The following is a 14847-nucleotide window of genomic DNA, read 5'->3' as shown; positions in this document are numbered from 1 at the left end:
CATTTAGAAACGGTGAGCCAAAGTATCTAAACCTAGTGGAATACCACGCGCGACAGTAACAGAGAAGATGTCTCATTGGCTTTTCCTCCTCCTTGTTCTTGCAACTTCTGCAATAGTTGAAATAAGGTAAGTTCAATCTTTGAGCAATTTCGACCTATGAGACAGTGGCCTGTGATAAAATCAACTAACATAGAAATGTTTTTCCTTGACCGATTAAGTAGCGCTTTTGAGCCAAATTCTTTTAGTAGTACTACATGTCGGACTATCAATCCATCTCGTGTTGGCTGAGGTGACAATATTACTTGCAGCACGCAATTTATTGGTTGATCTGGGTATACCTTCTGCTCAAATATGAACGAGGCGTTATCAATAAAACGGTCCGCGGATGACATATGGCAAAAATAAATTTTTTGTTTTTTGGTAGGACTGTTATAAGATTACATGGCAAATTTCAGCGTGATATGTCACATAGTTTGTTTTCTGTGCTACTGTAAACAAGTCAAGCTCGAGTGTGTTCTTCGAATTCTCTTTTATGCCTTCAATTGTCTCAAAATGTTTTCCACGGAGCGGCAACTTGAGCTTGGGAAACAGGAAAAAGTCACATGGAGCCATATCAGGCGAATACGGTGCTTGCGGAACGATATTAACATTATTTTTGCCAATCTTATAACAGTCCTACCAAAAAACAAAAAAATTATTTTTGCCATATGTCATCCGCGGACCATTTTATTGATAACGTCTCGTTTATATTTGAGCAGAAGTTACTTATAATCTTCATATCAAGAGGGAGAAGAGTGGTAGTGCCCTCTCTCGCCGATTTTTCTGTTTTACAATTTCCTGGTATGCCGCTATCCGCTGACACCCACTATTTCGTTCAGAGATGCCCCAGCAATGATGGAATTAGTGACAACCTCACCAAGAGATCTAAGCGCCGCTTAGCTATCGGAGTACATATAGATTTCTCTGAAGGTAGTTACATTTTTGCCCAACCAGACCGCTATCTCGTTAATGTCTAGAATCTCAACCTGAAATACGCTACAGTGGTTAGGAAGACGAAACGATTACTATTGGCTTCTTACAGTAGGCACCAAAACCAATTTTATCGTTAAGCTTTGAGCTATCAGTAAAAAACCGTAAGGTGGCCGTGGCCGCCGTAGCCGAATGTGTTGGTGCGTGACTACCATTCGGAATTCACAGAGAGAACGTAGGTTCGAATATCGGTGAAACACCAAAATTATATTAAGAAAAAGTTTTTTTTAATAGAGGTTGCTCCTAGGCAGGCAATGGCAAACCTCCGAGGGATTTTCTGCCATGAAAAAGCTCCTCATAAAAAATATCTGCCATTCGGAGTCGGCTTGAAACTGTAGGTCTCTCCATTTGTGGAAAAACATCAAGCCGCACACCACAAATAGGAGGAGGAGCTCGGCCAAACACCCAAAAAGGGTGTACGCGCCAATTATATATATAAAGAACCGTAAGCAGTTTTTCCGAACAGGTACATATATTGTCAACCCACTTACGTTTTAAAAGTAAAGTATCTCCCTAACGGCTGAACGTATTAGCGGGAAGGGAACCGCATTAGGTTCGTTATTCGTGCATTTACATGATGTCCCAAGTCAAGATTTCATTCATTCATGGCCTGAAGGTTACGGGCAAACAAGTTTGGTGGCAAACAGCCCACGGTACGATAATCCGCGTTAGTTCGTGCACAAGAGAGCGGCTGTCCTGGGGATACCAAAAACTATTGTGCATGCAACGAGTGAAATTTTTTGTGAAACAATGTTGGTTTGGTTTGCACTGCCAAGCAGTGGCACGATTGGACCATATTTTTTGAAAATCGTCGAGGACGACGTCCCTTATCGGCGCATGCTGACCGATTATTTTCTGCCAATGGTGAGAGAACATCCGTCCTTCAATACACACACATTGTTTCAGCAAGTTGACACACCGCCGCTCACAATCAGAGAAGGCAAGGTGTATCACTGCATGATTTCTTCGCCAATAAACTGATAAGCCGTTTAGGTGACATAAAAATGCAAAGGAATTTACGTACTTTGTTCTTTTCAGGTGTCTGGAAGCGCTAATTTTTTGCAATCAATTTTAAGGTCAAATTACTTAAAAACTATAAGCCTCCAGAGGTTTAGTTTGCCAGTTTTAGGGAGTTCACACCTTTTTCCCAAGGCGTGCGACATTAAACCACTTATCCCCTATTGTAAATATTTAGTGGTCACGGCTGGTGATGTGAAATACTGTAAATGTGATGCATATTTTTTGGGCACCTGCTTATGCTATAATCTTTACGGTGATAATTCTGTAAAGCAATTCTATACACTTATCGATTTTAAATTCTGTTCACAAAAAATTTCTAAAAAAAATATTTTTTTTGAGCTTTCGTATATTCTTCTCTAGTTTGTCAAAAACAATGAATACTGCCTTTACATTTACACACACTTATGTACATATTGTGTAAATACATTCATGCATGTATAAACTTCTAAAATGTATTTTTCAAAAGCTGTTTCCTTTATTTTTATTATATTTATTGCAAGAATAATTATATTAAATGCTCGTTATGTAAAACGAAATGTTGCACGAAGGGCAAGTATGAATCATGAATACATCCAGGGATGGCTCAAATTGAAAGGCAGAATGTTGGTAAACGCCATGAAGGCAGCTAAGCAGAAGAAGGTCGAATCAGATAGTAATAGCAAAAATAACAATTCCGGTGGCAATGGGCTATTGTTTGGCGATCTCGGTTGTCATCCCATTGCAACGCCACGGACATTGCATGTAGAAGACTTTACATTGCCATCACCAGATATGTTTACTGTAACCCACACCGCAGCTCCCGAACCCGTATCTGTAACTGCCACGACAAGCCGCTTGCAATATCATCGTCCAAATTTCGAAACCATAACCAGAGAAGATAATCGTGAAGAGGAAACGGTTACCACAAAACATAGTTTGGATATGGAAGAGGTTACCCACAAGAGCCACCAGCACCCAAAAGAGAATGATGAGGAGGAAATGATTACAAGAAAACACGACACAGATATTGAAGAGGATACTCAAAAGTGTTATAAAACGAAGAACTATCAGACGAACCCTCACGAAAATTCTGAAAGCGAAATAGTCACTGAAAAACACAGTTCGGATATTGAAAAGGTTACCCACAAGAGTAATCAGCATGCAAATGAAAATGGGGAGGAAGAAAAGGTTACAGGAAAACAAGGCACGGATTGTGAAGATGTTACTCACGAGAGTAGTAAAGCGAAAATACAGCACGGAAACGAAAGCTGCGAAGAGGAAATGGTCACCGGTAAACACAGTATAGATATTGAGGAGGTTACTCACGAGAGTCATGAGTATGAAAATGAAAACCGTGAGGAGGAAATGGTTACAAGAAAAAAGGGCACAGGTATTGAAGATGTTACCCGCGAGACTAATAAAGCAAAATCACAACACGGGAACGAAAACGCCGAAGAGGAAATGATCTCCAGAAAAAATAATATAGATAACAAACAAGTTACCTGCAAGAGTGATCAGCACACCAGAAAACAAAACATGGGTGTTGAAGATCTTACTCAGAAATATTACGCAAGGAAAAACCAATATACAAACCAAAAACATGAAGAAGAAGTGATCACCCGAAAACATGACACGAATATTGAAGAGGCTACTCTTAAGAATAACCAGCGCGTAAACGAAAACCATGAAAAAGAAATTATTACGCAAAAATATGGCATGAATGATGAAGGCTTTACCCATAAGTGGTGCAGAACAAAAAGCCAGCATGCGAACGAAAATCGTGAGGAGGAAATGAATTCGAGAAAACACGGCGTTGATACTGAAGAAGCAACTCATAAAACTGCTATTGAGATGAGTACTGTTAGTTATAAAGTGCATGGATGTTGCAAATGCGTTGGCGAAAGACCGCATGGGGAATATGAAACGAATATAGAGAAGCCACATTCAAAGTCATATCAAACTTCAAAACCCTGTAATGACCAGAAAGAAACAGCTGAGAGCGCGCATAGAAATCAATCAGAGACCGAAAATACAATGGAGCATAAGTCAACAGAACAGACGACGAAGAAAATAGCAGAGATCACGACTGAAGCTATACAAGAAGCGGATGAAGAAGATGAAGAATGTGTAGAGGAAGATGAGGAAGAAGCAGCGACAGCAGAAAACGCGCCTGAACAAACAAAAACAAAAGGTGGGTCCGAAAAAGAAAAAGTGGAAGACAAAGGTAGCGTCTTCCAAATGTCGCCTTTCAAATTTATTATACTCGAGCCAACTTTTACTAAACAAATGGAAAGCAAGGTCGAGGAAATCAACGAAAGCCCAACAACATGTGGACCTGACGAAGAAGAAGTAGAAGAAACTTCGTATCAGACACCTTTAAATAACTCAACAGAACAAACCGACAACACGACTATGAATCAAACACCTGTCACAGCTCCAAGTGCACCTGTAGTTTATCAAACCATGTGTTTTCCGGTAACAGAGCGCGCGAATGACACACAAGCAGCAGTAACAGAGGCGTACCAAAATGTGAGTCTTACACCATCATCTAATAGCACACATGAGAATACAACACAGGCACCTCAAAGCGCTCCATCCCCGATAACGCAACCTCCAGTTAATGGTACACCAGAAGTAATAAACCGGGGGTATCCAACAGTTTTGTCCTTCATATTGCCGCCTAAGAACACAACTCAAGGTAATGAAACTGCAACAATTGAGCCTACCAATGCCATTCAAGAAGTAACGACTCCGTCCTTCGCCGTTTATGCTGCCATGTGTTTTCCTGTGACTAAGCCGCCGACACTGAACAGTGGAATTGGGAAGGCAGCGCTTCCTCTGCATGTACAGAAAAAACGCAGATTGCAGATGCAACGCCGACAAACTGTAAATGATTTTTTTGTTATGGGTAGACCTTCTATGCGAGCAAAGCTCAGCAGGGTGGTGCGAGAGCTCAAGGACCACGAAAACAAACCTATAGATGCGAAAAAAATTTTGACTCTGATGCATTATGCGGGTGAACCACGATATCAAAGGTATTATTTGCGCGGACTTAAGGGTTCGTCCAACTCAAATGATAATCACAATAAATATGAAATTGCGGATTACCCCGACGAAGAAACTGGCCCAAAGCTCACCAGGGGTAGTAAAAATATACATTTGGCCGATTATGAGGAAGGTAATGAAGATGAGCAGTCTGGCATATTTGAAGACACCATGAGGGTTAAGATGCCACTTTGTCCAACTAAAGCACCACCACCACCGTTTTCAATGGCCGAGAAGTGTTTGGGAAAGAATTACATGCAAAAAAATGCATTGCCTGAAATCGAGCGTAACCCCTGCGCCGAGGAAATACACGTTAATGTATTGCCACCAGTTATAATACCAATACCACAAATAGACAACGACTCGAATAATGGTTCTTGCAAGCAATATGGGGCTGATGAGTCGACATTAGATACCGATTTCAGCACCGATGATTTGCTGAGACCTAATTTGGGTGCATCTAACGACTTTGACTTGGGAGTACCACAATTAAAAAAGAATACTAAAGCTACAATTTCACTTGAAAATTTTCGCGAGGCGCAGGCAAATGATCCAATGCAGCTAAAGTTAAGTTTTATGGGACGTTTGCTTGGACGGAACTCGAAGTTGGGAGACACAAACCAGCTACCCTGTAAATCGTCAGGTGCGAAAGCTAAAAGTGTTTCTATGGCGCAAAAGATTTTTGAAAAATGGATCAAACCGAGAGTAAGCTGCGATAAATGTCATCAAAAAGTAAAACTTAAGGAACTGCTGCATCATAAAAATACAATAAAAAGGTTAAATAAAGTAAATACAAAGCGCAGACGAGCACCAAATAGACAAGCACGAATGGTAAAGCTACGAAAAAGTAACGAACAAATAGGACTAAACACTGAACCACATAACAGGCATACAAATAAGCACAGCAAAGCTGTTGAGAAAGAATGTCATGAGCGATTTCTGGAGCATGTGAACCCTCGCAGGCAGTCAATTATTCGGCGACCACGTCATATCTACACAGAATCCAATAGTCATATGATAAATTGGAGAGATGTGGATGTGCCAGACCTGCCTTTTAGCTGGGAAGGAAATATGGATGTAAATAATGGCATCCGATTTTGATTAGTTGATTAACCATCCACATTTTGTAATTCAACAATTAAGTTGGTGTATAATATAAGAATGGAATTTTTTTTTAGTACGAAATAATAAATCGTAATTGAAAAATTAAGCTAACAAATTTTGTTGGTAGCAGCGCAAGTGATTATGCTATTTAAAGGCTATTTTTTGGGCTGTGATCAATTTTTAAACTGAGTTATTGCCGGGAAAATTGGACGTCTAAGCTTAGCCGTAGCCGAATGGGTTGGTGCGTAACTACCAAACGGAATTCAGAGAGAACGTAGGTTAGAATCTCGGTGAAAGACCAAATGAAAAAAACTTGTTCTAATAGCGGCCGCCCTACGGTAGGCAATGGCAAACCTCCGAGTGTATCTGCCATGAAAAAGCTCCTCATAAAAAATATCTGCCGTTCGTAGTCGGCTTGAAACTGTAGATCCCTCCATTTGTGAAACAACATCCATACGAATATGGAGGAGGAGCTCGGCCATACGCCAAAAATGGGGGTGTACGCGCCAATTGTACTAAATACTCGTATATATAAGCTTAGTTCCACAAGTACAGTTAAACTTATACTGAAAAAGTGGCCGTAAGTGGGTTGTACTTGGTATTGCCCTCGCCTAGAAATATGCAGCAACTTATGTTTTTTGTCTTTATTCGCTTAGCATAGGTCTATACTTTTCAAATGTCTTATTCTTCTTCTTGATTGGCGCGATAACCGCTCACGCGATTTTGACCGAATTTCACAGAGCACTTCAGTCGTTTCTTTCACGTGCTAACGACCGCCAGTTGGAAACACCAAGTGAAGTCAAGTCCTTCTCCATCTAATCTTTCCAACGGAGAGGAGGCCTTCCTTTTCCTCTTATACCACCAGCATCTTATACCGCATCAGAGCCGAAGCGTTTGCAGCCACCTGGACGCGTTTGTCCCCATCGCCGTCACTAACGTGCAAAGGGCCAAAAATCTTCCGAAATCTTTTTCTCAAACAATCCAAAGGACGCCTTATTGGATGTCGTTATCGTAAAAGTTTCTGTGCAATACTTTAGGATGGGCATGATGAGAGCCTTGTAGAGTGTTAGTACTCAATTGTCTACTTAGTCTAAATTAGCAATAGTTGGCAAAAGAGATTCTCCGTTGTATTCCAAGGTTAAGTCAGGTGATCTGGGTCGATGTCGTCTCTTTTTGACACTAGATGTCCCGGGAGTCTTCGTTGCAGCAATTCAATTGTTGCATTCGCAGGGTGGTATGGCGCACCATCTTGTTGAAACCAGAACCGTCTAAACCTTTCTCACGCATTTGTGGCCAAACATAATGATTCAACATCCATCGATATCGGTGTCCATCGACCGTTGGCCCAATGATGGTTTTGGTGCAAATGCCGGCCCAAACAGTTACTTTCCGGTAATACAATGGCGTTTCATGGATCTCGTGTGGACTCTCAGTTCCCCAAATGCTCTCCCGCTGTCAGAGAGCCATTGTTTGGCCGTATTCCAAGCGACTTGAATGGTCTGTCGGTAATATTCTTTGTGTCAATTGCACTTTATACGGAAACAAATCATTCTTTAAAATGCGCCGCATTGTGGTTTCACTGACGCCAAAATGCTGAGCGCGACGACGATACAACACTGTTAGCTCCTTGGCAACGCTCTCCCTCACTGCTTCAACAAGTTCATTGGAACGTCTTGGTCGTTGATGAACGGCATCATAATATATACCAATTGGAATCGTATTTCATAAGAAAGTTTTAAATCTACAAAGGTTCCCCTGAAGATGATGTTTCTCGAGTAACTTTTTATTATGAATAATTTGAACAAGGCAGCCGCCGTAGCCGAATGGGTTAATGCGTGACTACCTTCTTTTTGCTATTAAGAGAAGAATTGCCAGCCACATATAAACATAAAATCACTCATATGTTATCAATTATAAAAAACACTTTCACTTTTTTTAGGCAATCCGGACACATTAATTTGCGGCAATTGTCGGGAATGTTTCAACGAACTGGATGAATTATTAGACCACAAACGGAGTTATTGCAAGTTGCGCTTCACTTGCAAGTGCCAGGATGTTGCGTTTACTGCAAGTAAGTATTTTGCCAAGTGCTGTTATTTTATTGCTACGAGTATTGCACTCACACTATTCCAATTGCACAATCCAGCTGCTGTAGATGATGGCGGAGCAACCTTATGCAGACTTACCCAACCCTTGGCAGACAACGTTTTTTTGCAACTCTTGTTTTGCATCTCCTTGCAGCAATTTGTGTTGATGTTGCGTATTATACCATATTTATTATTGTTGTTGCTGTTACCCTTTGCTGTCTGCCGTTGGTTTCTACTGTTGTTTGTAATTAATTTATTATTGTTTAACACTTTTGCAAACGTGTTGGCCGACACTTGTTTGCACATGTTTGGCAGGCAGCCAGGGCACAAATACTCGTATTAGGGAGAGGGAAAGTATCAATGTTAGGGATATTCTGAAATGAATGAATTTTTGTAAATTTTATTTATTGGGCTTGGGAATAAGTTCGTAGCGTTTTTATTTAAACAAGCAACAATAATTTTATCGATAAATTAATCAATTATATATTCGCCGTTGCTGTTTACAATCTCTTCCCGCCTCTCGGTGTCAAAGAAACTATTGAGACAGTTTTTAAGGACCTCTTTCACATGGTTTGATAGGCAGCATTAAAGATGATAATCCGTCGGTGCAAGGTCCGGAGAATATGTCGAATGCTGAAGGATCTTCCACTCGAGCTCTCGGGGTGCGAATTTGACAACTTGTGCAAGATGGGGCCTGGCGTTATCGTGAAGGAGTATGATTTGACATGTCCCGGGTTACTTCGGCAGCGTTTTGACCTCGATTAAAAGCAAAGAAGAGCAGGTGGTGAAAATATTGTTTCTCGTCTCCTGCTTATTCCATTTCTAAGTCTTAAAACTAATTAAAAATTAAAAAAAAAATAAATAAATAATTGGCGCATACACTTCTGTTAGGTGTTTGGCCGAGCTCCTCCTCCTATTTGTGGTGTGCGTCTTGATGTTATTCCACAAATGGAGGGACCTACAGTTTCAAGCCGACTCCGAACGGCAGATATTTTTTATGAGGAGCTTTTTCATGGCAGAAATACACTCGGAGGTTTGCCATTGCCTGCCGAGGGGCGACCGCTATTATAAAAATGTTTTTATTAATTTTGCTTTCACCGAGATTCGAACCAACGACCTCTCTGTGAATTCCGAATGGTAATCACGCACCAAGCCATTCGGCTACGGCGGCCGCCGTAACTGAAAAATACAATTGATTTTTTAGAGAAGAAAGAGTTCTATCGAACAAATACTTAGCCTTTGCCAAACAGCTATGACCCTATTCCCCAATCCAATAGTAACTGATTTTTAGCTTTTTATCACTATTTCCAGCAGGGTAGTAGGCCCTCTTTGCATTTACGCTTAGTTTATAAAATAGTTTTAGGCATTCACAGCTCTGCAACACCTCTTCTCTTTCCTCGAAGGTGAAAGTGATAGCAGGTTTGAGTTTTCAAGTGCCTTTGTTTAAGTTATTTGCTGGCAAAAAGGATTATTTCAAAATTTTTGCATAAGTTGGTAATGGTTGTTGCTTTACTATTGTCTTAATGGAAGAGTTTACAGTTTACTGCAGTGAATGAAAGTGAGTGTAGGTGTTGAGTGCAAAATAAGTTAAAAAATAAAGTCATATGAGGGCAGTTCACAACCAAGTGTAGATAGCCTGGCATCTTGGCCGATGGTATGGCCAAATAATATTTAAATTCCATGCAGTTTCGTGATTTCCATTTAATTCTGCTAAAGTATAATGAATGAAACATTTCGACGCAGCACAATTTTTTCTGGTTTTAACCTCACACCTCAGTATGAATTTACACAGGATTTAGAATTAACAGGTTTTCAGATGTAAATCAAGTATAAAGTCCGACCTTACTAGCCTGGGCAGACGGTGGTGTTAATCGGGATTACCGGCGCATTTAATTCTGATTAAAATTGTAGTGTGACAGACGGCTGTTATGTGGATTAGTGAACAGCTGATTTCCTTATTGGATAGTTTCGTCAGTAAAAGATCAACCGCTTGCAACAAATACTTATTATTTATTTAAAAAATCTTAAATTGCAATTTCTCAAACTGCCCCATAATATCAAAACAGTTAATGTAATTTCGAACGTGTGGAAACAAGCATAGCATCCATTCTTTCTTGTTCTTCTCTTTGAAAGCTCAATTATTTTTCATTTTCAGTAGATTATAACTGTCGTTTTTCGGCAATGTTGCCATCGAAAACTCCCCAAATCCGCTTACATTATGGGCATTAAGTGTAGTTGTCAGTCCGCATTAGTTGCGCTTAATTCCTGCAACAATTAAGTCGTTAAGCCCGATTAACGCCACCGCCTGTTTAGGCTATAAGACGTTTATGAATTTAATAAAGTCGAAAAAATAATGCTCATTGATTCAGTCATCTGCCATTTTTAATAAGAAATTTGCAAGCACTGTTCGCAAGCCAGAGAAGTGATGCATACAACTACAAACCTATATCGAAACTCTCTAATATTTCTCAGTTATTCGAATGCATTCTTAAGGGTTTTGATTTATTTCTCCGTTAAAAGTTAAATTTGCTCTAACCAACATGGTTTTATTACGGGGCGTTCTACAGTTTCGAACCTTATAGTTTTTAGTGAAGGCTGTGCCTTCTTCTTCTGGATGTCGAATCGACTGAATCTACACAGATTTCTTCAAAACGTTCGATAAAGCGTCTCCTAAGAAATATATGTATATAAAGGGGTTTCTAATAAAAGGTGTTATTTTTATATTCAAAGAAAAATGCTATTTTTAACACACTTTTATTAGCTCGGGTTGTATGTGCGTATGTATGTATGTAACGGAATCTTTGAGCTTAATTTTCACTGACTTCTAAAAATCTGATCGACTTGGAATTTTGCACACGTATCAAAGACCGATGACAATGCAATAATTTGATAAAAGTTTTCCATTATCCTTATTAGGATTGCCAGGATTAATATTTTCTTTTTTTACCTGTGGGCAAAAAGTAAGGTGAATTTGGTTGTAAAATGAAAAATGTTTATTTCTAATGAAATCCGTCTTTTATGCGTATTTAACCCCAACATCTACCGTTTCTACTAAATGTGTCTTATAATACGTTCACATATATGTAAGTAGATGATCTACTTTTTCGCGCTTAACTCAAAATCTGTAATTAAAAAGCGCGATTTCCCATACAAAATTTGTCTCCCAAAATCTGAGATTATAAAATAATCCTAGATAATAACGATATTTTTTGGCATACAACCTTGTGTTTACTGTGTTATCGATAATTATTATTACGAATGTAAGGAGAAACATCAAAATAAAAGCTAAATGAAATGGATGCCGGGAAAGAAAACAGGTCTGTAAACATAATTCTAATCAAATTTTTGTCAAATATTATTAAATAGAGATTCATTTTACAGAAAAAAGCGTGTGTCCATGAACGTTTTGTCCTCTTATTACTTATTATAAAATGTAATACAGCAGCTAGTGCTTGACGATTTGCGCAGAATGCTTCAGTTCATTATCTTGCTGGAAGATCCAGCTCAAGCCTAGGCCTCGTTTGTCCACGGATTGCATCAGGTTTTGTTTCAAAATGTGCTTGTATTAGAAGCGATCCATATTTCCTTCAATGAAAACGAGGTTTCCAGCTCCTGTGGCTGCAACTGTTCCCCAAACCATGACACTGCCACCACCATGCTTTACAGTCGGAATCAGATTCCTAGGATCCATGGCGGTGTTTGGTTTTCTCCAAACTTTGACTTTGCCGTTGTATCCAAATATGTTGTATTTGGACTCATCAGTGAATAAAACTAGTTTCCGAAATTCTATTCCCTTATAAGGTGCTTTTTTGCAAACTCCATACGAAGCTTTCAGTTTTTCTCGCTTATAAGGGGCTTCTTGCGAGGAGTTCTGCAGTTGTTACCTTCATTATTAAGGGTCCTGCTTATTGTACGTGGGTGGACAACAATTTGATACCTCTCGGCTACCTCCTGGGCCAAATCAGTAGCATGTATTTTCGGATTCTGATTCAATGCTATGCGAATATAGAATACATCTCTCCGGTTGAGCTTCTTGGACCGGCCACTACGCGGCTTAATCTCCAGAGAATTGGTTGTTTCAAAGTTTTTACAAATAGTTTGTACCGTAGACTTGCTTAAATGCAATAAATCAGCTATTTAACCAAAGGATGTCTTATTAGTTCTGTACTCAACAACTAATTTTCTCAAATCAGTAGAGATTTCTTTGCGGAGCGACATTATTCCGATTGTACACTTTTTCAAAAGACAAAATGCCATAAATTTTAAGAAGAATGCAAAGTAGAACCACAAAATAAACGGTACTTTACAGTTAAGTATTCGCAGAAAAGAAGAGCAAAATAAGTGTCCTAATATAAAGTATGTACACTTTTGTCAGTGCATTTTTTTGGTTTTTCGTGAATAACTTTTAAAGAAACTACTGAAAATAATTTTTTTTTTGACATTTGTTAGACTGTTACAATAATTAGACTTAAAACAAAATTGCATCATTACATTCCTTTTGAATGCTTTAGATCGGGAGAAATTAAGAATAAAAAATAGTTTAAAAAAAAACTAATATAAAAAACACGCTTTTATTGCTAATCGAACTAAAAAGTAGAAAATAAATTTAACAGAATTATAACAAAAATTAAGATACAAATAGAGTAATTCAAATTAGAGTTAAAAGCGTGGGATGCATTTTGCTTCACTTTCATAACCCTCTGTACATAGGTAGTTGCCAATAGAATGATTGTAATATTTACTATATCAAGCATCCCACGCTTTTAACTCTAATTTGAATTACTCTATTTGTATCTTAATTTTTGTTATAATTCTGTTCTGAGGTAGTTGACTATGACTGATCGTTCGATTTGCTATTACTTCATTATAGGTCCCTTTGTCATTAAAATTTATTTTCTACTGTTTAGTTCCATTAGCAATAAAAGCGTGTTTTTTAGTTTTTTTTAACTATTTTTTATTTAATATAAATCATTGGATGTTTATTTCATTATAAAGAGGAAAGTATGATGTTAATAGTGGAAAATAACATCAGGCAAATGACCACCACGACCACGCTTACAGGACTCTATCCTTTTCATGCAATTTTCCATAACCGAATTGCAAAGTGGTTGCTCTATGTCCTCGATAGCCTCACGAATTCCATCTTTGAGATGTTGAATCGACCCTGGGCTGTTGGCATAGACCTTCTCTTCCACGTTCCGCCAAAGAAAAAAGTCACAAGGTGTTAAATCATAAGATACCGGTGGCCAATTGTGATCACCTCTTCGAGAGATAACACGGTCCGGAAACTTTTCCCTTAAAAGATCAATAGTTTCGTTGCTTGTGTGGCACGCACCGCCGTATTGTTGAAAATAAACGTTGTTCAGATCAATACCATCCATTCCGGCCATAAAAAATAGTTAATCATCTCTATTCTATTCAAAATAGCACCTGTTATTGGAAAACCCTTTATATACCTATATAATTGGCGCGTACATCCTTTTTGGGTGTTTGGCCTAACTTGTCTTCCTATTAAATGGAAGGACCTACAGTTTCAAGCCGATTCTGAGCGGCGGGTATTTTTTATGTGGAGCTTTTCATGGCAGAAATACACTCAGAGGTTTGCCATTGCTTGCCGAGGGGCGACTGTTATTAGAAAAAACTTTTTCGGCATTTTGGGGTGTTTCACCGAGATTCGAACCTACGTTCTCTCTGAACTCCGAATGGTAGTCACGCACCAACTCATTTGCCTGCCGCGGTCGCAGAATGTTACTGATTCATAAACTAGTTTGCTTAGGCTTTCACTCACTTTTTTTGCAATGGCTTAAGCAACAGCGTGCCATCTGAAACCTTCCGTGTAATTGCCGTGCATTGTCCCAGGGCAGTGTTCTGGGACCGTTGCTTTTTGTATTGTTCGTTAATGACATTAGTTCTCGCTTCTCATATTGTCAGTTTCTGTTGTACCCTTATGACTTAAAAATAAATTCCGCAGATTATATGTTGAACCCTCAAGCAGAGATTGAAAATCTTTATTCGTGGTGCGCTAGATCTCATCTACGCTTAAATATTAAAGAAATACTTTAATGGCACTTACTGAAAATCGGTTTTTATTTTTGAAAGCTCCTAGTATCCTAGTATTGCTAGCCATGTTCTGCCAAGTGTTGATCAAATAAAAGTCCTCGGGGCTTTTTTATGCGAAATTTACATTCAGTAAGCCATTAACTTTGTTATTTCTAAATCTTACGTGATGCTTAGAGTTGTCGAACCCATATACATTGAAATTACTTTACATCTCTTTCATACGTTCTCACCTTGAGTACATACGTCACTCTTATTTGGTATCCTTATCATCAATTCTCAATCAGTAGGTTTTTCAGAATTCAAAAGGGTTTTCTTAAGTATACTTTGCGGTCGTTGCGATTTACTAAACTTCTTTCACCATATAATGATCGTTTATTTCTTTTAAATTTCAAAGCTCTAGAAAGTAGGAAGATCAGTTTTCTCCTTAACTTTTGTGTATGGCATTGGAGATTTTTACAGTGCTGCCTTTCTGGAAAAATAAGCTCATTCGGCTACGGTGGCCGTCGTCATAAACGCACATATT

At 38.9% G+C, this 14847-nt stretch overlaps 1 protein-coding gene across 1 annotated transcript in view; it reads left to right on the top strand.

The window, feature by feature from the left end:
• Window positions 1–14847, top strand: part of LOC129242573 (putative mediator of RNA polymerase II transcription subunit 26) — a 63028-nt gene that overhangs the window by 36330 nt on the left and 11851 nt on the right. Inside the window, exon 5 of the mRNA XM_054879299.1 lies at window positions 8117–8248. Within this exon, the coding sequence (XP_054735274.1) occupies window positions 8117–8248 (132 nt within the window). The remainder of the gene's footprint in view (window positions 1–8116; window positions 8249–14847) is intronic.

The sequence above is a fragment of the Anastrepha obliqua genome, chromosome 3 (genome assembly GCF_027943255.1).
Source record: "Anastrepha obliqua isolate idAnaObli1 chromosome 3, idAnaObli1_1.0, whole genome shotgun sequence".
Lineage (NCBI taxonomy): Eukaryota > Metazoa > Arthropoda > Insecta > Diptera > Tephritidae > Anastrepha > Anastrepha obliqua.
This window is presented reverse-complemented; position numbering and strand designations above follow the sequence as displayed.